The sequence below is a fragment of the Falco biarmicus genome, chromosome 5 (genome assembly GCF_023638135.1).
Source record: "Falco biarmicus isolate bFalBia1 chromosome 5, bFalBia1.pri, whole genome shotgun sequence".
NCBI lineage: Eukaryota > Metazoa > Chordata > Aves > Falconiformes > Falconidae > Falco > Falco biarmicus.
Genome location: NC_079292.1, coordinates 49,176,020 through 49,201,768, shown reverse-complemented (window position 1 = coordinate 49,201,768; position 25,749 = coordinate 49,176,020). Strand labels below are relative to the sequence as shown.

General features: G+C 36.4%; 1 protein-coding gene across 1 annotated transcript; it reads right to left on the bottom strand.

Moving 5' to 3' along the window:
• Positions 1 to 749: 749 nt before the first annotated feature.
• Positions 750 to 25,749, bottom strand: EPYC (epiphycan). Its single transcript, XM_056340775.1, has 7 exons — positions 25,626 to 25,749; positions 23,623 to 23,803; positions 9,007 to 9,160; positions 6,139 to 6,297; positions 4,576 to 4,778; positions 2,915 to 3,010; positions 750 to 1,243 (listed from the first exon to the last, which is right to left on the bottom strand). Exons 2-7 carry the CDS (start codon positions 23,788 to 23,790, stop codon positions 1,073 to 1,075), a joined length of 951 nt encoding a protein of 316 aa, XP_056196750.1. The 5' UTR covers positions 23,791 to 23,803; positions 25,626 to 25,749; the 3' UTR covers positions 750 to 1,072.

The window sequence follows — 25,749 nt, the reverse complement described above, 5'->3', positions numbered from 1 at the left end:
GCGGCTTTTTCTCTAGAAAAATGAATTAAAGATCCAACCCACCCCACGCCCCCCCACCCACCCCCGCAAAAGGAAAAGAGTTCAAATGATCCAGAGGGAGGTAATCTCCTAATCGTTAACTGGTCAGGCTTTTAAACAATAAAGCAGAAAAACTCAGCACAATTGCTTCAAATAATTGGAAACTGAGCCATGGCTCCACAACATATGTGAGTTGGGTATCTGGATTCTGGTCCTCAGTATATTGAACTATAATATTTTGTATGACTGTAAATATGTCAAGGGGAGTTTTTTTCCACTTCCTGTGCAGAATAAGGTTCAATATTTTTAAAATAGGGTATTTTAGATGGGATTTTTATTAGCTAGATAATCTAGCAGGCAAGGTTCTCAAAGATACAGAAAACAGATTTGGGTCTCATCAGCATTAGAAAGACCAATTATTACTGCAAAGATATAAACAAATAGTTTATGTACTTTTAGGGGGTAATCTGATACAAGTTTAAGCTCTATATTTCATTATTAATTCAAGGAAATATTCTGTTTTCTAAAAAAACCCATGTGTTTGGAACATTGCTTTGGAACATTTCGCCAGATGAAGAGACCTTTAAGGAAAGAATTAGAAAAATGGATGTGTCTCTAAGAGAAAAATATATTAATTAAATGAAAAGGGGATAAATACTAAATTTGACACACATTTTATTTTTATTTCTTTATTTATTATACTATAGTTAGATTTTAACATATAAAATCATTGAACTTTAGAATTCATACTTTTGATCTGAATAATTTCGTAGAAAATTTTGCATTTACATTGAACTTATGGCTTTCAATACAGTGTTTATAGTAAAATATTTTTCTTGATATTGCTATACAACTTACAGTTGGGTAGATAATGGAGCTGTCTTTTAGCATTTCATATTATTCTTTATATCTCAATAATTGATTTCATTATAATAGAAATATTTCCAAAATTAATGAGATTTGAAAAAATGCATCTTGCTTAGTGTAGCAGCAAGTTAATATTTTGTCTTTCAGGATTCTCACAGCGTAGGACAGTATTGGCTTCTGTCAAAGCTTAGATGAGGTTACCAACTGGCAAACGGGGTAGACACATGTATGCATAAGGTGTTTTGCTCAGGTTGATGGGATTACCATCCAGTCTGATGTCTTCAAGAGCCCTACGTACGTAAGTAAAATCTTTCATTTTGCAGAATGTGTCTTCATGCATCTCTCGAATGTTATTATTCTAAGAAAGAAAGGGGGGAAAAAAAAGTACTATCAAAATAGTTGCCTGAAAGTAATTTTTTACCCTTTAAAGAACAATTTATGGATGTATTTTCAGTGCCTAGAGAGATACTTGCTTGATCCCAAGGGACCAGATTGTTGCTGCATGTCATCAACAAAGAAATCTTCCAAGCAGGGAAAACATTTCTTGACCAGTGCAGAGCTGCAAAACTAAGTAGCTCAAACCATGTAGCACAGACAGGCTTTGCAAGAGGGGCCTAGCAGAAGTATAGAGCATTTTCATTTCTGGGATCATAATGAAAAGCCTTATTAACGCAAATTGGAACCAGTATAGGCCAGTCCAAAAATCATAGAACCATAATTATCATCCTGACAGCTTGATATGCCTCAACCTACAAAGGAACAAATCTACAGCTTGATCTGTGATAAATTTCTTTCCCCCAGGCCCTCTCACATTAGTTTAACCCACATCTGTACATATACAGGGAAAATCAAATGCTTTAGGTTTTATTTCTTTGATTTAAATTCCTCTTATATACCTTATCTTCACTGAGCTTATCTTCTTGAAGTGAAGCATTTTCAACAATGAGTTGCTAGAATACAATATTGTCTGGAAATTGAGACTAAAAAGGTCATCTCCTGAAATGAGAGCTAGCTGTCTGAAAGTTTTTCCCTTCTCCATTCCTTTGCTAGTCAGAAATTGATGTGGAAAAAAGCCCAGCTTGCTAGCTTTGGTCTGTAGCACATAGCACTGCATATTTAATTTAAAGGCATGGTCAGGTGAAAAAAATAGTCTGCTAGTGGGCAGAGCATTTCTATAGATTTATTTATGGAAAGATAGCTTTGATCTGTAGCACATAGCACTGAATATTTAATTTAAAGGCATGGTCAGGTAAAAAAATAGTCTGCTAGCAGGCAGAACATTTCTATAGATTTATTTATGGAAAGATAGACGTCAAAATATATATGGTACATCAGGTTATTTATTCAAAGGCTTTTTGCTGTATTGTATAATAAATAACATCTTCTGATAATCAAAACTGGGCATTGGTACTAGAGGAGATAAAGGGAAAGAAGCAGAGTCGGAAAAGGTTAAAAGGAAGAATTCAGAAACAAAGGTTTAGGTAAAAGCAAACAAAAACAAAAAGAAAGGATTACAGAAAGATGATGGATGGGATGTTCCAATGTAGTCAAATGGAAAAGTCTGGCTGAAAAAATACTAGCAACTGGGAATAACCTTTATTGAGAGAACGAAGTGCACTGGGTATAAATGCAACCAATATGTAAAGCAACTCTCTTTGTGTATCTAAAATTATTCCTTTTAGAAGATTTGTATGAGCAATGTGAGGGATTTCTGCCTCTGAAGTCTCTAAGACTAATTTTGTTCTTGACAGCTGTGAACATAGCTTTAATCTGTACTAACATTAAATATAGGGTTTTATGTTTGAAAAATATTGTACTACAAATTCTAATAACTAATGTTTAGCTGAGCTAGATTTTACTTTGCTCAAATACTGCATTCACTAGTTAATTGTGTGTTTACAATAGTCTGTTTAGTCAAGTAAGTACACTTTTGGATAAGCAGAAGAAACAAAACAAGACAATAGTTACCCTGTCCAGTTTTACTTACTATGTGAACATGACACATAAAACCATTACTTTTGTAGCCTACCTGAAGATGAAGAGCTTGCAGACTTTCAGGGAGTGGCAATGGAATGTGATCCAAGTTATTGTCAGTGATGTAAAGATGCTGCAGTTCATGCAGATCCTAAAGGATGAATGGGAAAGGCAGGGAAAATGATAGACATTTCTGAAATTCTCTAGCAAGTAAGTCTGTAATCTATCACTGCAATGAGCACTGATGAATACTAGCACATTTTATTTCAGCATGATATGGTTGAAAAGGCAGAAATTCAAAGACACTCATGAACTTTTATTTGCATAGGCTGAGAACAGTTGCTGTTAAAAATTAGGTGTTTACTTTAAAAAGAAAGGAAAGAAAATGCCAAGTCTAGAGACTTAATAATTTATATAATTTGTTCTGTGAAATTACATCTTTTACAAAAATGGAAAATACTGCCTTTCCCAGTCATTATGCACAAAGGCTTCCTATTCTGTCTGTTTCTTTGCTTTTTTGACAGACTTACTCAATTTTGCAGAATTGTCTTGGTACTGAAGCAAATTATAAATGCATAAGAAAAGCCTGAGCTAAAAATAAATTCAGCATTTCATTTGAAAAGGTAAATGTTTTTTTTTTTCCTTGACTCAGTGGAAGAAGGAGCTTCATCTGATCATTATAACAATAGCAGGATATACACTTGACTAGGTCAATAAGGCTCAGCAGAATACTTTAAATTTTGTCCCCTTTTCACACACACAAGTTATCATAGAATCTAAATACTTTGCATTCAGTGTTCTAGTTTAATTCCCACTGACAGAACTCTGAGATATCAGAGTGAAGGTTCTTGGCAAATATGGAAAATAAAGGCTGAGAGTCCTTCATGGCTAAAATCAGAAGAGTGCTGAAGAAAAGAGTGCTAGGTCAGAGTCTCAATCTGGGGGACTGAGTTTTGCTTATCATTCCCATTCCCAACACCTGCCTTAGGTTGAAAGGTGAAAGAATGGGAAAAAATATCTGATTCAGTTACTGCTGTTGCTTGCTTCCTTAAGAACCTGTCTTCCTAAGGGGGAATTTGGAGATGGCTGGTTACAACTATCTTCTTAGATGCAATTTAAAAGTCAATCTGAGCCAGGTCTAACATATGAAGCTAGCTGTATCCTATATCCCATAATGACTTCAAATTTCACATGCAGTTAGGAGGAGTACATGGCTACCTCTCTCCACCAAAATTCTCACGGGAGGACTTTTGGAAACTCAGAGGTTCCAATTTTCCTGCTTTTCAAGGTGGAAAGGAAGTGTATACATTTAGTGAATACTCTAGCAAATTCCCATGTAGATATATGGTAGAGTAAGTCTGAAGCAGCATCATCCATAGCTTTGGCCTTCCCTCTTCCCTTCTTGTTTTAAGGGAACATCAAGCTGCTTTCTGGAGCCCTGCTAGGCACGTGGATGGTTGGATCATAGATACAAACATAGTGTGCCATCGCATCTTTTGTGTGGATCTTTGTCAAGAAGAATAAAAAGGGTTCTCAAATCCAGTAGGTAGGACTCATACGTCTTGCTCCATCTTTACATATTACCAAGTAGCCAGCACAGTCATGGTGCCTATAGTCTTAAAAGTTTTACTACTGTAGAGGGACACTAAGGCTGCTCTTCTGAGTGCATCCTTTGGAGACAGGAAGAAAAGATTTTCCCATCACGCCCAGACTTACTTTAAATGCCTCATTACGTATTCCTTTACGACCAAGCCTGTTCTTACTGACATCGATGAATGTTAAGGTAGATGGTAACTCAGGGAGTTTCCTTATCCTATTGTCACGGAGGACCAGCTCCTTAAGTTGAGGCAATCTCTGGAAGGCATCATCATGGATCTCTGATATAAAGTTTGCAGTCAAATCAATCCTCCTTAAATCGTCTGGCAGAGAAATAAGAACAAGCATGTAAGAATGCATTTCCTGAAAGTTTTGAAAAAGAAAAAGGTAAATGGGTTATCTACATTACAAGTGAACTTTTTTTGAAGTTAATAGTTTTTAAATGTCTGTGTGTTCTGGGAATCCTTTAAATGGTTTATCTTTTGGAAACATAACATTCAAAGGGAAATAAACATATTCTCTACCACCTTGTTCCACATATCTATTTTCAACTTTTTCTTAATGAATGAAGTTTGATATATTTTTTTTTCTAAAATACACTGAAACACTTTTTCCAATTAAAAAAAGAAAGAAAATGAAATTTGCTTTTGTCAAAAGAGAATGATGTCTAAATATCAGTGCATTAACGTGCATTAATTTTAAATGTATTATTCTGCAGCCAACTTCTATTTTCCACCCAGAATGTTGTTAATGATTATTTTCTTTTATGATTATTTTATTTTTATTCTAACAGTATATTTTGGCCTAATACATTTTCTCTGTTCTTATTGTTTATTCCCCCTTTTTATATATACCAATTGTGTTCCTTCCAAACCTTCATGTTGGTTTGGGCAAGCCAAACCCTTATAGTTTTCTTTCATGAAACGATCTTTGCATTCCCCTGAATTACTGTAGTAGCCTTTTTTGGCACTGATTTCACACATCTCATAATGAAATCAGCAAACATTAGTTACGCAAAGTTAGGTCTAAAAAAAACAAAAAAAAATTTGGCTTGATATTCCAAGTGGTAAGTGTATAACAAACCCTATCCCTAAACAGGGTAGGCTTAGTACTTCCTGAAAAATCACATATCTTTAAGACTTTTAACTAGGAAATGTGAAAATATAAATTCCCCAGGTCACCAATTTTGGCCAGCTTTAGGCCACAAATGGTTTTGGAGTAGCAGTTTTCATTTACTGAAGCTTTTCCTAGGTAATTCTGGAGTAAACCAATGAACATATACTTTAAAGGTAAAGTTTACAGGTAAAATTTAAAGGTAAAATTATTTTCACATAGATACTTTGCAAATATTTGAAAGCATGTGTACCTTTGAAACGATCTTGTTTAGGAAAACAGTACTTTCTAATACACTACAAATGTTCTATGAGGTTTCGGGTTTTTCTACCTTTCTAAAACTGATTATAAGTAACAGCAGAAAGACAGATGAACTTTGTAATAGAGAATATGCATTTGAAGTACTGACCTTTATGTTCAAAAGCAGCAAACCACTTTTCCATATGTGCATTTATGTGTATAACCCTACCATCATCAAGCATTATATAAAAAGAATCAATATGTCTTAGATTACTGTGAGCCAGAAATAATAGAAATTAAAGCTAATTGTAACAACACTGCTTTCCATACTTAAGTTAGCAAAGTCATTTCTCTTGATCTTCCTGATTCTGTTGTAGCGTGAGTAGAAATACGTTGTTCTTTTAGGCAATGGTGGAACAGCATCAAGCTCGTGGTCATCACAGTAGACTGTGGTCCCTAGGCATGTACACAAAAGGCAAGTGGGAAGACCTATCAAAGAATTTAAAAGAAAATAGTTTGTTCTAAAAAAAAAGTCAATTACTACAATGAAATGCTCACCTAAGCACATAATTATAAGATTTTATCGATGATAAAGTTCACCCCCATTCTTTTTTGATCAACACATCGTATAATTGCAGCAAGTGATTAAATTCTGCTTAAAAGTAGTTTTTTTTTTTTCCTGCCTGTGCCAGATAAAAGGCCATTTAAGTTGTTCTAATACAGTGTTTCTCGGTCTATAACAATAGAATATTAGGTGACAGCAGCCAACAAAAGATCAATTTCCCCTAACCTGTCAAGTGTGCACTTTCATCTCGATGGAGAAATAACAGCTGATGACTGAAACTTGTATTAGTTCCCAAGTTCAGTTTTGTAGATAGTACTTCTGAATAATTTAAAAGGAAATTGATATTTTCCCACAGAGCTATGGCAAAGAACCCCAATTTCTTTTGCACGTTGTTTAATTATGTTTTCTGATTCAGAAATTCAGCATCCTGAAAAATTTCTCTATCAGTCTGAGTTAAGGTAACTTGGAGACCATGTTAACAAAACATTTGGTTACCACCAGAAGTTCATTAAAATGAAAAATCAGGCCATTTCATCTCAGTCATAGAACAGCATGAATACCATGCATGCAAAAGTTTATTTTGATGGTACTGTTCAAATTTGGTGAGAATTGTGACACTGACTGTTTTTTCTGAATGTAATTTTCAGTACGAAAAGTTGTTAGTTGCTATGTGTATTGAATTTTTGATACAACTTTTCTTTGATTAGGGATATAAATCAGCATATCTGTTTCTCAGTTTTTAATCTTATAGAAATACTTTTCTGTTTCATGTTTTCCTCCTCATTGTAACAGATGTCTGGTCATTTGTTCTGGTTACTTTATAGAATAGTAGCATAAATAATGATATGAAAATGTTTTTCTTGCAGATTAATTTTTTCTACAGTTAAGTTATGGCTACATGGAAGATTTGCCTTCTCAGTCTTGTGTCAAATACCAACAGGCAGCATTATCTAACTGAAGGGCAGGCTATACAGGTCGTGTATTCTGAGGCAAGATTAAAGAATCAGTGACTAGACTACTCTATTTGAGAATCTCTACTTAGACATCCAGGAAAAACACTTCTGGAGAGGTAAGACTCTTTTAATACTTTCCCTAAGTTCCTTCACAGAACAGTTTAAATTAGCTACAGGGAGCAAGCCTGAGACAGGGAAAAAATAAATTGTCACATCTTGTACCATTCCAGGAAACCTAGACCTAAAGGAACGTAGAGGTTAGGGTGGCTGACGTTTTTTTGAACTGTTACAACATAGTACAGGAAGAGAGTTTCCCCTTCTGTCTTATTTTTTGACCTTGGAGGAGTGGTATTTGTCACCTATGGCTGGTGTAGACTGAAAAAGGAAAGATGTATGGGGAAGGATTCAAAAGATATCAACAAGAAAAATGAACTTGGCTTGATGTTCCTGAGCCTTGTAGTCTTCTATCCAGTACCAAGCCAAGAACAGCAGCAACATCTGGCAGGAAAATATGTTGCTAAAAAGAAATAAAGACACAAAAAAGATCTGGCTTGATATGTTACCACCTTGACCCTCCCATGCATTCTTTAGTTGATGCACAAGTTGATTTGCATTCAGTGCTCAAAAACGTTGACAGATACAGGATTCATGATATGTAATATTTATGTGAAATGTTTTGTAATATCCTGCAGCTTTCAAAAATGAAGAAAATTGTATTTTTTTTTCATAATGCTCCTGGGAAATTCTAATTTCCATTTTACTTTTTTTGTCTTGACGGGTGTATATTTTTTTGCTTGGTCAAGGCTGACTAGTAATATGTATAAAAACAAGACTAGGAATGATTAACTTCACTAAACACACAATTTTGGAAGCATGAACTCTTCCCCCCTCTCCCCGCTCATTTCATTTGTCTTCTGTGACACTCATTATAGTGTTAGGCATAGTAAAGAGTAGGATTTTCCTGTTGTTGTACGTTGTTCACCATAAAACACTAAGGCCCATCACAGCAGTGGATAACTCTAATGAACTTCAATTGCAAGTTTAGAGTAGCTACTGACAAATGCCAGTTATTAGCATCACAATGTTTGTATGGGAGAGGGACAGATTGTGTTTTACAATCTTAAATCCCTTGTGAGATGCAGAAAGCTCTTATTTCACTATAGCTAGTCAGAAGGATAGAAAATCAGCTTTGCCTAAAATTTCTAAATAGCCCATTTCCTAAGTTTCACAGTTTCTAATTTTCACGGTCAAAAATTCTTCAACAATTAAATTATATTTTGTATGAACACATTTATAAAAACCATGTAACAAATCATTATAATATAAAGTTATTTGGTGATGATATTGAAATTGAAGTCAATAAAAAAGTACTGGTGGCATTTGCCAACCATTAGCAAATTTTTAAGTTGTAAGTGTCTTAAGTGTTAAATAAAATTTTATTTCAAAAAAATCTTCATTGGCACAGTTATTTTCATAGTGAAATAGTGTGGAAATGTTTTAACTAGGTACCTATCTGACTTCAGAGCTTTCAAGATAGGTATACTACACCTCTTTTCAGTAAGAGAGGTACAGAAATACACCTCCTCTTCAGTAATAGAGGTAGACATTCATAAGCAAATAAAGTGGGTTCACTCAAAAGCAAAGCTACACATGCAAAACTCATTTCTCTTTCCTACTAACCGTCTTGAGTTTGGGGCCCAAGAACCCCAGACCCCTGTGCTGAAAACCCATCAATTAATTTTGGCGTTGATGCTTCCTCCTCAAGTTCTTCTGTCAATGGTGCAGAAGAATAACTCTCTTGAATTATAGAAGGTAGTGCTGTCCAAATCTCTGTCTAGGGAAAATTAAGATGGAACAGGAAATGTTACTGTTTACTTCCACTGGCAGCTGTTCATCTTCCAGTTACTCATATTCTCCCACTAGAGGTCACGTATGTTCTAAGGTTTATTGCTTGAGCTGCATTTTATCCGGCAGCTATAATGAATTCTGATGATGTGTCAACAATTCATAGAACTCCAACATACTTACTCATTTTTTGTCTCCATGTTTTAAATGTATGCACTTATGCATATACTTCATTAGCAAGAACATGTACTAACAAAATGAGTTTTCCACATTTATTTAAAGCTAAATTAGTTTTGTAATAAAAAATGATATATTTGGTGTTACTTATCTAAAGCTAAATTAGTTTTGAGATAAAAAATTTATATATTTGGTGTTACAAAGGAAAATTTGCTGTGAAGCATCAGAAAGGTATAAGTCATATTACCATAAAATTGTAAATTGTGCCAGTATAAATCCAAATCAAATATAGCTATGCAGGCTTTGTTTTGAGAACAGTAACATGCCTTAAAAATCTTATTACCTAAGAATTCTGAACTCTAAGTTCATATACTACTTGCTAATATATAGACAGTGTTTTTGTCATTTTTTTTTTTCTGAATCTGAATATCAGAAGCCTCTGGTTAGCTTCAGTCATCAGCAGCTGCATTATGTAGTAAGAAAATTAAGAATATAAATAAAACATTTTAGATTAAATCTTTATATACAAAAATCATATAAAATTTGGCAGACCTTTTCATGGAAATAGAAACCTCATCTTTTTTTCTCCACTCAACATAATTAGTCAAACCCGTAAATTTCATTGTGTTAACTTTAATTCTAAAGATGCATTCTGTTGATTTTACTGTATAAGAACTTCAGGATAAAAATGAAGATGTAGCAATTTTCTTGCATTATATCACCCCTCCTAGAAAGAGTATTGCAGATTTGTGAGGCTTGTTGCAGAGGAGCCTATGTTTGCAAAGAGGCAGAGTGGTTTACTGTTATCACCCAGATACTGAGAATCCATTCTTGTGTGACCTTTGCAAGTTACTTTACCACTGTATCTTGATTTCCCCATGTGTAATAATATTGTTTGACCACACCAAGGCTTCCTTTGAAAATGCACTTTTTGTTTTTTAAGTCACAGACAATGAATTAGTGTCCTTATAGGACTTTGCACATCTGAGGTACTGTTTAAAAATTAGGTAATACACCCACCCCATGGGTGCTGCACCCCTGTGCTGCAGTTAACACTCCTTAGCCTGTATCTAAGGCATGAACAAAAATAGGAACTTTGGCACTTTATCCCAAGTGCAAAGGTACTGAAGCTTAAAATTATGCTTTAATAAAGATTTGCCTCCACTGCAGCCTCCTAGCACATCACCACCATAAAACTATGAAATCCTGAGTTTTGTACTTGGCCAGTTAAGTCTCTTATTTGAGATCATCCCCCAGCTACTGCTGGTTTTGCTGTCTCCATGGAGAACTTGTTGTCAAAATCACTCACACTCGTGCTCATAATTTCTAGTTGTAAAAGATTGGTAAAAGTAGACGGAGTTCAGACCAAACAGGTGGTTAGGATTTTTTGAATTAGGTTTTCTATGTCGACTATACAAGTTAAAGGAACTAACACACCTGAGGTCAGCATGCCAAGCACGAGCAAAATTTTTGCTATATTCTGATCCCTGTTTGAATCTCTTAGCTTAACTGTATAATATTCAGCAAGTAGAGTTATTTTTGTCTTTTTATTCCCAGATAGAATAGATTTTAAATATTTTTGTGTGAAATACCTATATAATTTCATATGTGTCTATATATTTACCACAATTGTGGAAGAAAACACTTTACATTTCATAGTAGACTCACTGGATCTTTCAGTGTAACTATATAACATTACTAGGAGTATTAAATGTTATGATCCTGGGTTGCCTAAGAACATCTAAATAACCATCTAAAATCTACTTTTTGCAGAGAAAAAGTTTGGTTTAAGATATATAAAGGCCATAGATTCAAACATTTTGTGTCAATTAGTTTTACTAAAGACAGAGAATATGGAAACAATGAGAAACCAGGAAACACTCTGAATCTCACAGACTCAGATTTTGACTGAGCACACTTCAGGTTCTTTGTATATTCTTTAGTTGTAAGTCATAGATAGTATTGCTAAGTAGGGTTTATGGATAAAAATTCCCTGATACAGTTGCTAAGATCATAACTTTGTAAAATGCAGGGTGATCAGATGAGCAAAATGAACTTCAGCTGAACTGTGACTGAGTAACCTGTTGGTGTAAGGAAGGGTAAGGATGTACCTTGTTGCTTTGTGCAAATACACAATGTTCCCATCTGCAGCACTGACAGTAAGACAGCTTAACCAGGAATGGACTTGGGGACAAATCAAAAGAAGACTTTGGGAACAAAGGAAATGGGACAGATGTTCTCCGAATGGAGGAAGCCTAGAGGGAGAGATGCATTCCAGGCTTTTATTGACCCAGGGTAGTCCTGCACTAAAGTGCTTGCACATGCTCTCTACTTCTTCACCACTTTTGTGGAAATCAGATAAGAGTCCCTGTCCTGAAGTTTGGAACAAAATCTAGAGGTTCTGAGACCTATTAACAGCTTTATATGCATATTTTCTGGCAGTTCTACTGAAAATAATGTTCTGGAGAAAGGCATTTTCAAGGTACAGTTTGTAAACAGGCTTCAGACCTAAGATAATGTTCTTTTCACTTCCCATGGGATTTGGGTCATCTACCCTGACTGCCACTTCTCTGAATATTTGAAGGCATACTTTATGGAACTTGTTAGCTTGGAATTTCTGATTTCCTTTATGCTTTCTCAGTTCTTAACTGATGAATCACTGTAGATGTTTGGTATCAAAGCAGAGGTATTAACTTATGATAATTCTGTTTCTAGACTGTTATCTCTCTCTTTTTATAGGAGGTTATCTACTTTTGGAGGTGCACAATTGAAAGCCTCCCCATAATTTCCTTGCCAATGTGCTAAATCTGGGTTCTAGAGTAACAGGTCCAAGGAGTTAGCATTGTCTCCTTGGATTCAGTCTCCTGCATATGACTATCATAAAAAATATGGATTATTACACTGAATTTAATGATGTTGCCATTTTTACACTGGTACAGGAGTAGGAGTTCACTGATATATGTGTATTACATACCAGACCCAGAGCATGAGCAATATTTGCTTGCTGTATGTAGGTTGGACTTGAACCAGTAACCTAAAGGTAAAAGTCTGTTTCTCATTATTGGTCATCCGATCCATGCAGCTTTCTGTCAATCTGATAAATCATGCAAGATTGTAACAAGACAAAGATGTTTCTTGGACTATGTACTGTACAGAATGATCCTTCATCTTCCAGAGGTTTGTTTATTTTTGGCAACATGTACTTTACTAAAAAAATTGAAACATAAATGATTCTATATCACTTCATGGTATTATTTTCCATAGTTTTTTAGGGGGGCTGGGGGTGGGATTGTATTTCCTTTGCTGCTCTAAGTAATATTCTTTATGAAAAATCTTAAAGCAGGAAGAATATTGTAGAGAAATATAATAAAGCATGTTTATTTTTGCCAATAGTTGCAAATCTTCAAATCATAATCAGCCTTGCAAGACAGATTTAATACATGGCATAAGAAAACACTGAAAGGGAATCGCATCACCTACCTCTAGCCATCTAACTGTGTGGATAATAGTTACCCTATTCTGTCTTTGGAAATAATCAAGAAATTTGGAGAATACCAGTGCAGAATATTAGCCACAGAACATGCCAAAGGAGAGCAGTATCTTTCCTAAGATTGCAGAGCATCTATTTTTTCCCCATCCTATATTTATTCAATGTGACTACATTTACAAATGAAAATGCTTAATGTAGATAGCCAATTATGGGCACTTTCAGACCAGGGAGCACAGGAATCTGAACGTATCAATAAGCAATAAAATGCAGTTGGTAAAAGTTAACTCATAACTTCTGTCATTCATAGGCTAGACATTTAGTCTATGCTAGCATCCTTTCACAGTCAGCAGGTGGAAGTTCGGAAAAGCAGTTCCAGCTACTGACCACAGAGGCTTCTTTTAGGATGGGATCTTTAGGTATCTATCTCTCATCATTGGCTGAAAAGGAGGTGAAGCAATTAAAAAGTTTTTAAGGTTAGAAACAGCTCAGGAGCCCAAGCTGTGAAAAGAAAAAGAAAGGTGAAAGAGTATCTGTGGGTAGGAGTCAGTAGGGATGGAACAGAATAGAAATGTACGAGTAACCTATATGAGAATTATGGACCCACATAATTTGTGCAAAGTAATAAAATACAGAAAATAAATAGATTTAAAGAGGTGAACGGCAAGGCTGGAAACCATTAGTTGCCACATTGATTTTCTGAGGTGGTGTAATTCCATTGGCAGATGTTTTGTCTATTGTTTTACATCTACATCGTTTAGGATAAAAGTTGATATATTACATGTAATAAGTTTAAATGCACAAGATAATAAGAAGTGTGTCCTGTTTCAGTGTTTCTTTTACTGCAAAAAATATACTTAACAACACAATCAAATTTCAGAACTTAAAAGGAGATATTTTAAACTTGAAGGGACAGTTGTACCGCACACTGACCCATCAAAAGGAACTACTTTCCCCCACAGCTGTTCTGAAACTACAAAAGACTTACAAGAAAATGTCTAATTATGGTAGAGGTTTTTGGTTTGTTTTCCTTTCCAAAAGTGGCTCATGCTTGTTTCTTCTTGAATTTTGAATTTAAGGTCTTCTTTCCTCCTATTGTTTTATCTTGAAGATAAATAGATCTGTGAGCCATTGCATGTTAATGCAATAACTACTTAGATTGCCAATTATGCACCTCAGATAAGTTGTCATATGCTACATACATAAGTTCTGTGGAGAAAATAGTATAATAAAACTCAGTGACATCTTGGGGAAGGAGAAGGTGATACTTGTTTACAACATTTCTAAGTAAACTGATTTTACCTACTCACATTCATTCTCTCGGATTTTAATAATTTGCACAGGTCTACCCACATACTTCAACATACCTAAAAGTGTATGTGCAAGTGGTCTGGCCAGGATCACCTGTGTCCAACACAGAACACAAGGGACAGAAGCTACTGAGTCATTTTAGTGACTCGGGTTCTTCTTGACAAGCATTGAAAACTAAGCTTTGGACAGGTTTTTATCTCCTTTAAGATTCACCGGCTCTTATGGGGCAGTCTTTTTTGCAGTCTTGGATACTACAATATCCGTTAGTCATACACCAGGTTGCTGCCCATTGCCTCTTTTTCCTCATTGAGAATGTGATTTAATGATGACTAACATGGAAATGAATGGTATATATTGTATTCCACAACGGTGTTTGCTGTCTGCTGGTGGTAGGGTGAAGAGTCTTCACTGAGAAGTCATCTGTGCTGTGATATTACCGGGGTGCAGGACCTTTGATTTTGGCATAAAGAACACATTCCTCAGTTTTGCTGCTGGGAACAGTGTTCTGGAAGTGATGCAGTTGGGTGCAGTGTCCTTCATTATCAATGCAGGCCATTCTTTTAATCCTTTAAGCCTTCTAAAATTTTTAAGTTATTTTGTTGTTTCTGCCAGGTCTTACACACACATACACGCATAACTTTCCATTCATACTTCAGTCAGACCAACCTTAACATTAAGTTAGAGAGCTCTAGAGTTCTAACCCAGTTTTCTAGAAATTGTGGCTTCTGCCTTGGAAAATACGGGTAGGCCCTGAGGTTCTTTTAATAAGTCTTAGAAAAAGGAGTAGTCTTTTTACCACCTTGACCACAGAATATCCTAAATCTTCTTGTCCAAAAGCAGATCTATCTATGTCGCATCTGATTTTAACTGAGTAAAAACATTTATGCTGCACAGCATAGCTACAGAGATTTTACTTACTAATGTTGTCTGAGAATGAAGAAATTCAATGTAAATGGAGCTAATCTGGATTTGCATGAGTACAAATGAAGTCAAAGTCTCATTCCAGTGCTGTATCTGAAATTACAGATTTTATTTCTAACACTCTGCTTTGAGGGCTATGTGATATCTAACTTAGCCTACAGCAGATGCTTTTCTTTGAAACAGTGCTGAAGTTTTGCAGGACATAAGATTTCAAAGAGAAATACGCCAGTTTTAGAAACCAGAATAGGGCTTTTTGCACTGTTATAAAGCACAGAAGGACTGAAAACTTGTCCCAGCTGTTTAATGGAGATTTCCACAGGAGCTGCTGCTGATCCAAGCCACAAAGTAGACATACACAGCCAGGCAAAGCTGGAGATCACCCAGCTGACCAGAGTGTCTACGAAACATTGCCAACCCTCAGACCTGTACTGAGGAGCTGCCTCAGCTGCAATTCCAGTGCTCACTGTAAAGGGAGGGTTCAGGGTTCCAACCGTATTTCCTCATGCAGTCCAGGCAGACCAGGCACCCCTGGAGCTGAACATGATTTTGCCCAGTTCACCAGCCTGGCTTTTCCTAAATACACTGCGATTGCTTTGAATCTGAAGTACAACCAAACAGTGTTAGAAACATGAACAAAAAGGACAGGATTCACTATGTCATTGAATTTGAGGTCCTGTTTAGTCATTTAGTCTCCTTACACTCCTTGTGCAGACAGTGGAGAAAGAATCACCTCCTGAGGGAAGTTCAGCACACATACGTTGAGATTCAGCTCACTGAGGTGCCTGTCCATCTTCCTTTGGCTGTAAAGGAGGCAATATAGACCAAAAAACCCATATTTTTTACCAGACATCAGGGCCAAATCCTGGTGTCAGATCTGCTCTTCCTCTCATTTCTACAGCTTGCAATGGAAAGACATGTCATCTGATTTGATCCAATCCAGAACAAGTGTATTGTCTGCAGTGATACTGATGTAGTGCTTGCAAGCTGCTGTATCTCACAACTAGAGAAATTTCTGATAGTTTAAGTTTTTCTTCATAGTGCAGACTGTTATGCTATATAGAAATGTCCTGTCAGTGTAAGATCGATTAGCAATCATTTAGTGAGAGGTCCAGGACATGAATCTGGTGCAAAGAAGAAAGTGCTGAGGACAGGGGCACAGGTAGTCCTGCCACCAGGAGTGACATTCTGCATCATAACAAGAAGCATTGCTACACAGCTCTAAAAATAAGGAACACCAATATCATAAAAGGAACAATTACAATAATGGAAGGGGTTTTTTTGCACATTATTTTTTTTGTCCTTCCTACTTCTTCTTGAATTTGTGGTCTGAATTTTATGTCCAGGATCAATAGCTGCAGCTATTTTATCCATGCTACTATTTACCTTTATATTAAGAAAGAGCTAAGTTGGGCGTGGAAGTTAAAAAAGTAGAAATTGAAAGTTGGTTCAAGCTTAGGCCTCCTGTAAAGAAAGCCAGAGCCAAAACCACTTGAGAAATAACATTCAAAGTAAATTTTCAATCCCCAGATGTCTCTGATATCACAATAGGGATTATGCTGCTATGAAATAGATACAATTACTGCAGTACCATTTCTTATACTATTTTTTTCTTTAAAAAAACACACCAAAAAGTGTTACAAATCATTAAAAACAATATCTATGTTGATACTGGTTGACAGTCCATCAAGTCTTTAAACATTTAACAAGATATTAGGTTGCACTGAGGAATCCAGGGAAAGAAGCTTAGTGACAGTTTACTTAGCAAATTCAGGTGTCTGATACATATTGTATGGCTAAGGATTCAGGCAGGAATTTCATACGGGCTTTACAGGTGTGCATGTTCTGAAGAATTTATTGAACTATCTGTCTCACACTGAAGGTTATTTGTGTAGGGAATGAGGCATTCCTGCACCTAAGTAATTCAAAGAACCAATCTGCTAAATTTGCACCACTGTTTTACTCCATTTCAGTACACATTAACACAAAGTTGCTGGTTCTCCACTCATCCAAGCAAGACAGATGAGGCATAAGTTGCTAGTCTGAGGAGGCTGGTACCCCCCAAATTTCTGTTCCAGAAGAGATGTTAATCATCAAATGGGTGCCGAAAGAGAGTTTGGATGAGATGCTGAAACAAAGCCAGAATACATCCAAAGAAGCAAAACTCATGGCAGGAGGAGAACAAGCCAAAGTAAACATGATTATGTAGCCTAATATGAAAGTAACTGAGACCTAGGATCTTTTTCAAAGGTTTATTAATGTCCCATGCATTAGATAATCACTAAACATGAGCAAAGATAGAAATGACTCAGAGCAGAGCCACAACACTCCCCCATCTGAGCTGTGTACCAAACCATGCTCTGGATTCTGCTTTGATTGGCTCTGAAATTATTCTTATCTTAAAAGATTTTTCAATGGGATAGAAATGCATGTGTTATTTAACTTGACAGTTTTCAGAGAAAAAAAAATATAGCCATGGGTACAATTTAGCAATTTGGGGTAATTTTCTAAAAAAATCTGTATCAGTGTTTCATACCCCATGTCAATAGGGATGATGTGTATTTCCAAAAGAAGCCACAAAACTGGAAGTCTGAGGGGAAAAAAAAAAAAAATGTTTAAGTGACCAGGGAAATTGAGATAGCAAGCATCTACTGTAAAAGGTCTATGTAATCTCACTGTGGCATCAGGTGTCACCTATCACAGGAATTTTGAACATTGTGATAGTTACTCTTAAGCAATGAGCCCTAGATGGACCAATTTAGGTGTTTTCAGACCAGAACAACTACTTAAAGAATCTAACTCAGTCTGAGGCAAGAGGAAGGATGTAGCCACTCTGTTCAGCTAAGGTAGTGGTAACTAATGGCATGTCTGGTATCAGAGTTTTAGGTGCTTAAGATTGCCTTAGCCAGTATAGTCTTTATAACATTTCAGATAGCTAACTGGGTGAGACAAGCTCTTCTTGGCCTGTTGTACAAGAACTTGGGGTTTTCAAATCCTTCCTTTTCATTGCCTGGTATTTGCTGCTGCTATATGGCAGACAGTTGAAACATCACTCAGGCATTTCATGACTACTTTTTAATCTGCAGAAATGTTCACCTTCTGTGAAGATGTCTGTGCAGAAGCATATGAAATCAGTTATGGACAGCCAAGTGAATGAAAGAACTGTAATGAAAGCCTTTCTGAAAATGTAGAAAATTGCCTATTTGGGGATAAAGCTTTAAATGGTAAATTTAGTTCTCTTATCAACTATGTAGTTATCTGACTTCTACATTACTTGTACCAATTTATAAGTTTGTTAAACATGTATATGACATGTCCTGAAAAGTCATTATGTATCCATTTTGAAAGGTTTTATTTAATCAGATACCTGCCAGAGAGAAACAGCAGTGTAAGCCTCTCTCAAGTCTGCAGAATGGCAAGAGGGAGTTCTTGCACAAGACCCATCTTCATATCTTCATGTGTGTTATGGCAACAGCAGAGATGCTTTGTGTGGATGCACACATACATATATGTGAATGTGCGTGTATGACTCAGGTTCTGAACTTTGTGAAGTCACCTGAATATCCTGTTATCAGTATGATTCAAATTCAACAAGCTAATGCAGAATCAAATATTAGGCTTTCACAGTGCTTGTTTCTGATTATTTTGTGGACTGTAATTTCCAGCTTACCTCTTCTGTCTAGACAGACTCAGAACAATCTGTATTCAACTCCCTTGTTTTGCTGCTTATTCAGTGCTAGGACAGCTCCTGTGCTTCTCAGCCTAACTGATAGACTATCTTATTGATGAAAATGGTTTTTTGGTGCCCCTATATTTTCACTTCTTATTTTCCTAAATTAGTTTTTCCTACCTGGAAATGCTTTTTCCTACAAGGAAAATAGACTGGTTATGTTTATTAGACACTGTGATCAAAAGTTTGCACTACAGTTTTATTACACATTAGTAGCTGATGAACGCAGGAATCTCTCTCCACAACTTGTTTTTCTTACACACCATCCAACCAAAGTTTTAGTTTCAAAAAGATGAAAACTCTGAGCCTTTTGTTTTAACAGCAAGAAGCTTACACAAGAATGCTTTTGACAGTTTGGCTTGATTGGATTGATTTTGAAGAAGGAAATTTGTCTTTGTATATGTTTGCAGAATACATGGGACAATGAAGACCTAGAGCTTCACTGGGGCATCTGGATGCCCATGATATAAATATTCATTTAAAATAGTAATGAAACTTACTGTGAAGAAAAGGGGCAATACAGCAGCCCATGTTCACACTATTTTAACTATCAGTTTCAAAAGAGAAATTCAACACAGAACTTGTACACTACCCTACACTGACATTCCTTTGCAGTCTCTTTCTCCTTTAGGACCTTGGAATTTCTTCCTCAGTAATAGGTTTTTCTTTTACATTGCCTTTTTTTTTGCCATTATCTGTGAAAGACTTTATATTGTTCTCTCTAAAGACTCTATAAACATTGCATTTTTGAGTGATATATTACTTAACGTCTTTTTTCCGTAAGAATTTCCTTTTGGATGCAAAGCTTTAGCTTGGTCTTCTATGTCTCAATAACCTGGGAACTTGGAAACCACAGATTTTATAGCCCAGATTTGACCCATTAATACATGACAATGCATAGCTTTGACTGAGGATTCAGTACGATTCTCCCAAGTAATTCACAGCTAAAAGTATTTTCCCCATGCAAAATTTTTGCCTTAAAAAATATGTTCCATGTACACATATTGAATACAATGAAAAGAATGCAAGAAATGAAACAGATCTGCTCATATTAGCAGGCAATGCTAGATAACATTTGATTTCCATTGTTAAGTAACTTTTCCAGACCTTAAAGTTATTCTAAAATCTACAACAAAAATAGACAGATTTCAAGTGGAAAAATATGAACAGCTGTTATCAAGATAAAACATTCTCAGAAAAATGTTTGCAAGCCAATTAAGTGTGGGTGTATATGCATGCATACACTTTATTTTTGGCATAGACACTTCATGAGGAAAAATATTTCCAAAGTATAAGAAACTGAAAAGAAATCATGAACTGGGACTCAGTCACTCTTGATTAACTTTATTAAGCTAAAATGTTGGTACTAAGCCTGAGATAGGTGCCTAAGGTCCATCTAAGGTTATTTGAGGAAGACAGGTGTATTGGGTCTGGCTGAAGTGTAGTTAATTTTCCTCATAGCAGCCCCTGTAGTGCTGTACTTTGTGTTTGTAGCTAGAATGATGTTTATAACACACCAGTGTTTTGGCTGCTGCTGAGCAGTGCTTGCACAGCATCAGGGCTGTCTCTCTAACACCCCCTTCCCACCCCAAGGCTGGTGGGCTGGGGTGGGCAAGAGTTTGGGAGGGCATATAGCTATGATAACTGACCAAACTGATGAAAGGGATATTCCATACCATATGACATCATGCTTAGCAACAAAAGCTAAGAGAAATGAGACTGGGGGTAGGGGAGTGGGGGGTGGGCTTTGTTAGGCATTTGTCATCCAAAACAACCACTACGTGTACTAGGGCCCTACTTCCCGGGATAGTGTTTTTCACATTGCCTGCTGATGGGAAGTAGAGATTAAAACTTTTTGGTTTGCTTTGCTTGTGTGCACAACCTTTGCTTCTCTTCATTAAATCATCTTTATGTCGACTCATGAGATTTTAAACTTGATTTCTCCCCCTGTCTCTCTGATGAGGGGACAAGGCAGCTTGATGGGCACCTGGCAGCCAGCCAAGGTCAGCCCACCACAATAAGTATCCCAAGAGAATGACTCATATTTATCTGGGGGAATGGTCTTGGGTTGCATTGCCTAATTTTGGCCAGATAGAATGAGTGGGAAGACTCCCTAATTACCTCTAGGTCTTTCCTCATTTTGGTGGTTACACATTGAGTGAGTGATTACAGTACCCAAGGGGTAACATTCTGGAAAGGACATACTAACATAGGTGCTTTAGTTTAGTTCCTTAAGTTACGCAGGTGCCCAATTGTCATTGAGATCCACAGGAGTAACACACTGGACACATCTGAAGCCCTACAACCAGCCAGTCTCCTGGATCTGCTGAAAATCAGTTGGGGACCCAGCCCTGGAAAAATTCATTTCTCCAATTGAGTCTAAAAACATGTTAAAAAGAACGATTTCTATTTGCACATAACTGAATACTAAAATCTTAAAATGAAGACAGCAACAACAGAATATACTATTTTGTTTTTTCTCCACTATTTCAGAAAGGATAAAGACAGGATTCAGAGTTCTCTAAAAGGAAATGCAGGCCTTAAATCAGGCCCTAAAGAGTTACTGTACACAGGCTAGAACTAATGAAGGCCTGCTGTTTGTCTGGGTCTCTGTGGTATTGCTCATCATTTAAGCTATGCATAATAAAAACTAACCAGTGACCTTGCATACTTTTACACATAGAGCCGCTTGTGTAGTTTACATCTTTACGATAACAGGAATGTAGGGAGGAAAGTCATAGCCATGAGCCAGAAACCAAATGTATTCTGTTTAAAACTCGAGTGACATCAATAATATTCAGTGTCTAAAGGATAACTTGCAAGTCTGACATGCATGTCTACAAAAGCTGCTTGGTTTCTACAGCCCTGACCACTCTGAGCTCTCCTGGGTTTAGGGGAATTGTGAATGCTTAGGTTTCTTTGGGGGTGGCACATGGTAAGAGGAGTGCAAGCAAAAAAAAAGATTTTGGCTAAACATCTAGGAAAAAAGGGTCTCACAGGGAGGTCCATGCATATGCAAAGTAACATTCCTTCCAACTGCTATGATGGACTACCTTCACCAGATGAATTTTAAGAAGGCTGCCTGAAGAGCTCAGTAATGGTAGACAATCCTGCTGTCAAAAAGAAGTTTGGAAGACATAATGAAAAGACTTTTTGGACTCTGTCTATTCTGTGCTTCCCTAAGGAAAGCAACCTGTTACAGGACCTCTTTTATCTTTTCTTGTTGGGTGCAGTATTGATCATCCTGAATCTCCTTTCAGCTGGAAAACAGCCACAGGATCCTTGCCTTACCTCTATCCTTCACTCAGAAACTTGGAAAGGGGCCACCCCATGCTTCAGTGTCATAGGACCACACAGAGAGAGCACAGCAAAGGAGACCCCTACCTACCATTCAATGTATTACTAAAACATCTATTGTTTGAATGAGGAAATCTCTGTGGTGAGGCACATACGAAATAGCCACTCCCATTTCTGGGAAACCATTTCTATAGGACTGATAAAAGCTTCATTTTTAAGAGCAAAGACAAGAGCTGTGACTTCTTAGTCAATGTGAAATAGAGAGGGCATAAACTATTCAGTGGCTAAAAGTGGGGGCGACATCAGGGAAGAAAGCTCAAGCGATGGGTCTGTAAAGAGCTTTGATTCTGCACGGCACAGGGAAGCAGACCAAAGGCAAAGTGATTTCTTTAGAGCAAAGCTCTTCTCAGTCCTCCTTAGATGAGAAAAAATATTTCTTCAAAACTGTAAGGTTCTGTTCTTAGTGCAAACTTTGTGATTATTTTTATCTTTTCAGTTCTGTAGTTTTGGGATATATTTGTTCTTAAATTGTCTCTGTCTTTTGTTTTCAAGGCTGCTATCCTACTCTGATCTCACCTTGATGAAAGACTAATTCCTGTCCCTCCTGCTGCAATCATGAATCACTCAAAGGAACATGTTTTCATGAATTATTTACTGTTATGTAAAAAAAGTACTAAAATATTATGAGCAACAGCAAAACCCCCATATTATTATTTAAATGTTTTATTTTTCACTCAAATTCTATTGCACTCAGTCCTGAATCATACAGTGCATATATCACCTTCAGGAAAGTTGTGCCCATGTCTAAGCAGCAGAGTGAGATAAGAATTAATGTAGCCTTTTAGTAATGTAGAGAAATACAGTAATGTAGGAGATGAAGGAGACATTTAAGTCAGCAAATGAGTCCCTTGCTCATACCAGCAATACATCTTACTATCTCATACTGTAACAGAATTACAACAGTTTTTCTTCAGTAATCTTTCTTACTTTCCTGTTTTTCAGTTCAAGTGTTTTCCCTTTCTTTTATACTTCCTTCTGCCTGCTTTCCTAACAGAAATAGAAAACACTAGCACATATAGCCTGAAAAGCTTGTATTGATCATATCTATGACTATAAGAAATAACCCCAGGAAACAGCATTTGATAACCTTATTGAATGGGGAATGCTGGATGTCCTATCTCAGCTGACTCCGTGCATCATCCAGACAGGTGGATGAATCACAAGGAGTATCTCCACCAGAATTTGTGGCAATACAAGGACATCTGAAAGGAGCACAGTACCTTTCACCTGCTCTCAAAGATTACCCCCAGAAAAGGAACAATCAGGAAATATTTCGGACACATTTGATAGATCAGGGAAAATCTGAATGAACTGCAGTGTGTCATTAGCACAGAAAACTGTTGATAAACCAAAGGCAATAGCAACCACGTGAGTAGATTTGTCTGATAAATGTTTTCATGGCCAGCAAACACATCAGTAGCCACTGCATTTGCGCACTTTGCAAAGATAAAATACATGAAGTTCTGATTACCTCTAATTGGTCAGACTGCTCATTTTCATCATAGACAAATGGGCGAGGCAGCTCTCCAAGCGATATATCATAGAACTCAGAATCATAAATTACAGTATCAGTGATAGATGCAGCTCCAACAGGCTCAAAGATAAAAAATCCCAGAAAAATATTTACAAAGGTCTGCATTTTGCTTCCTTTTCTGAAAGAGAAGAAAATGGATAAATTGTGGGTAATCTGCTGTTTGCAAGAAATCTATGAAAATTTAATATCAAGTACAGTACATATTGTATGCAACAATATTTCTGATGGATAACTCATATTTTTTAGTGATGATTCAATAGTTTATTCTGTTTTTCTTCATGAAAGTTGCCTGGATCTGAGAGATTCTGTAGACTGCTTTGGCCATGCTAACCTTTAGACAATTTGGGAAAGACCTACTGAGTTTTGCTTTGCCAGAATATAATTTTAAATGATTTAATGCTGTGGCGTATTCCTACCATCACTTCCACAAATATCTGGGGGACAAAATAAAAAGTAGTACGTATCCTCCGTAGCCCTGTAAGTGACAGTACTCTCTCTGCATGCCTTCATTATTCAATCAACACCATTTTTAAAGTAGTGAGAAATAGTAGCCTTGTACAGTAACCTGTTCTCCTTGGAGAATGGAATTGTAAAATAGAATTATCACCCATCTAAAAGTTCCATATTTCAGTAAAATAGTAGAAAATTCATACTAGGCTTGAATATTAGTGTGTATGCATTCTCTGTTCCTTGTAAGTGATATATTCACTATTATCATATAGGATGCCTGACACAAGGCTCTATTCAGCATTCCTTACCTACACCTTGATTTAACTACAACTCCCACTAGTTTCACCAAAAGTGTATACAGTGATAATAAGCAGTGCATAAGTCTAATAAATTGTACTCCTGATGTGATGCCATAATACACACACTTAAATGTTTTATTTTTAAACTATAGCTACATAAAATAGATGAAGTATAAGAAATGCATGAGACTTTTTTTTTTTTTTGAATGTGAATGCTGAGCAGCAAGCTGAATTTTAGCTTCATGAAAAGAGGTCTTTATGAAGCTGATTTAGGTATGAGGATATGAAATTCCTCTGGGGATGGTCAGCAAAACAAGGCAGTCATTTTTCACTTGTTTGCTTTATTCAATAGGACTTCAGCTGCTGCTAGGAGAAGCTAGAGTCACTTGGGCTTGTGTTTGAGAAGACTTAGTTGAATTGCACCTTTCAGTATTAGCTTCCGATATTACTAAAGGTATTCTGCTTCATTACAAAAAACTGAACTGAAATGAAATAAAATAAGTTAAAAATGCAATGAATTTCTGAAATAAACAACTACCCTGGAGCTTATTTTTCTCTGGTTTTATATTTTCTGCTGCCTATTTTTGACAATATTGGTTTTGGTCTTACTTTTCTTTTGCATGTAATTTACCCCAAATGACTGCTATAAAGGATGTTATCTATTAACCCAAAAATGTAATATTATCATATCTGGTGTAATATCTACTTTGAATGAACAATGCCTAAGCAAAAGATTACTCATTATTCAAAATCATTTTTGTTTCACATTGCCTAGAAATAAAAGGTTTTTAAAGGATATAGGGCTTGATAAGTATTTAATTTTGTACATATATAGACAAACCCAGCAAATATAATGGTAATCTCTGAAAAAAAAACCCACCCTCCTATGACTATAGTATCTGCATGAGCTTGCAGAATTTGCATGTCTCTGTACCTCCCTTATTTGCAATATATTGGAACACACTGTAATGATATTGGCATCTGCAGTAGCTGTAAGATCAAATATTTTGATGAAGATTATGTACTCTTACAGGAAGGAATTAAGACATATCCAGGGAAAAATAAATAGTTTCCTCAATCTGCAGCCTTTGAATCAGTATTATGCACAATAAAATAAAATAAATACTTTAAAAATACTTCCAGCATTAAAAATCCTATTAACTGTTCTAAGAGAGAAGTACCAAAACTTACCTTTTAGCTTCCAGTCTTTCAAATGGGATAGAGTTACTTAGAATGCAGAGCCAGTGGTGTTAGACCCCGACCAATGGCAGTGGCATTCTGGGGCTGTGGGAGGTAGTACAGCTTCTACCCTCAA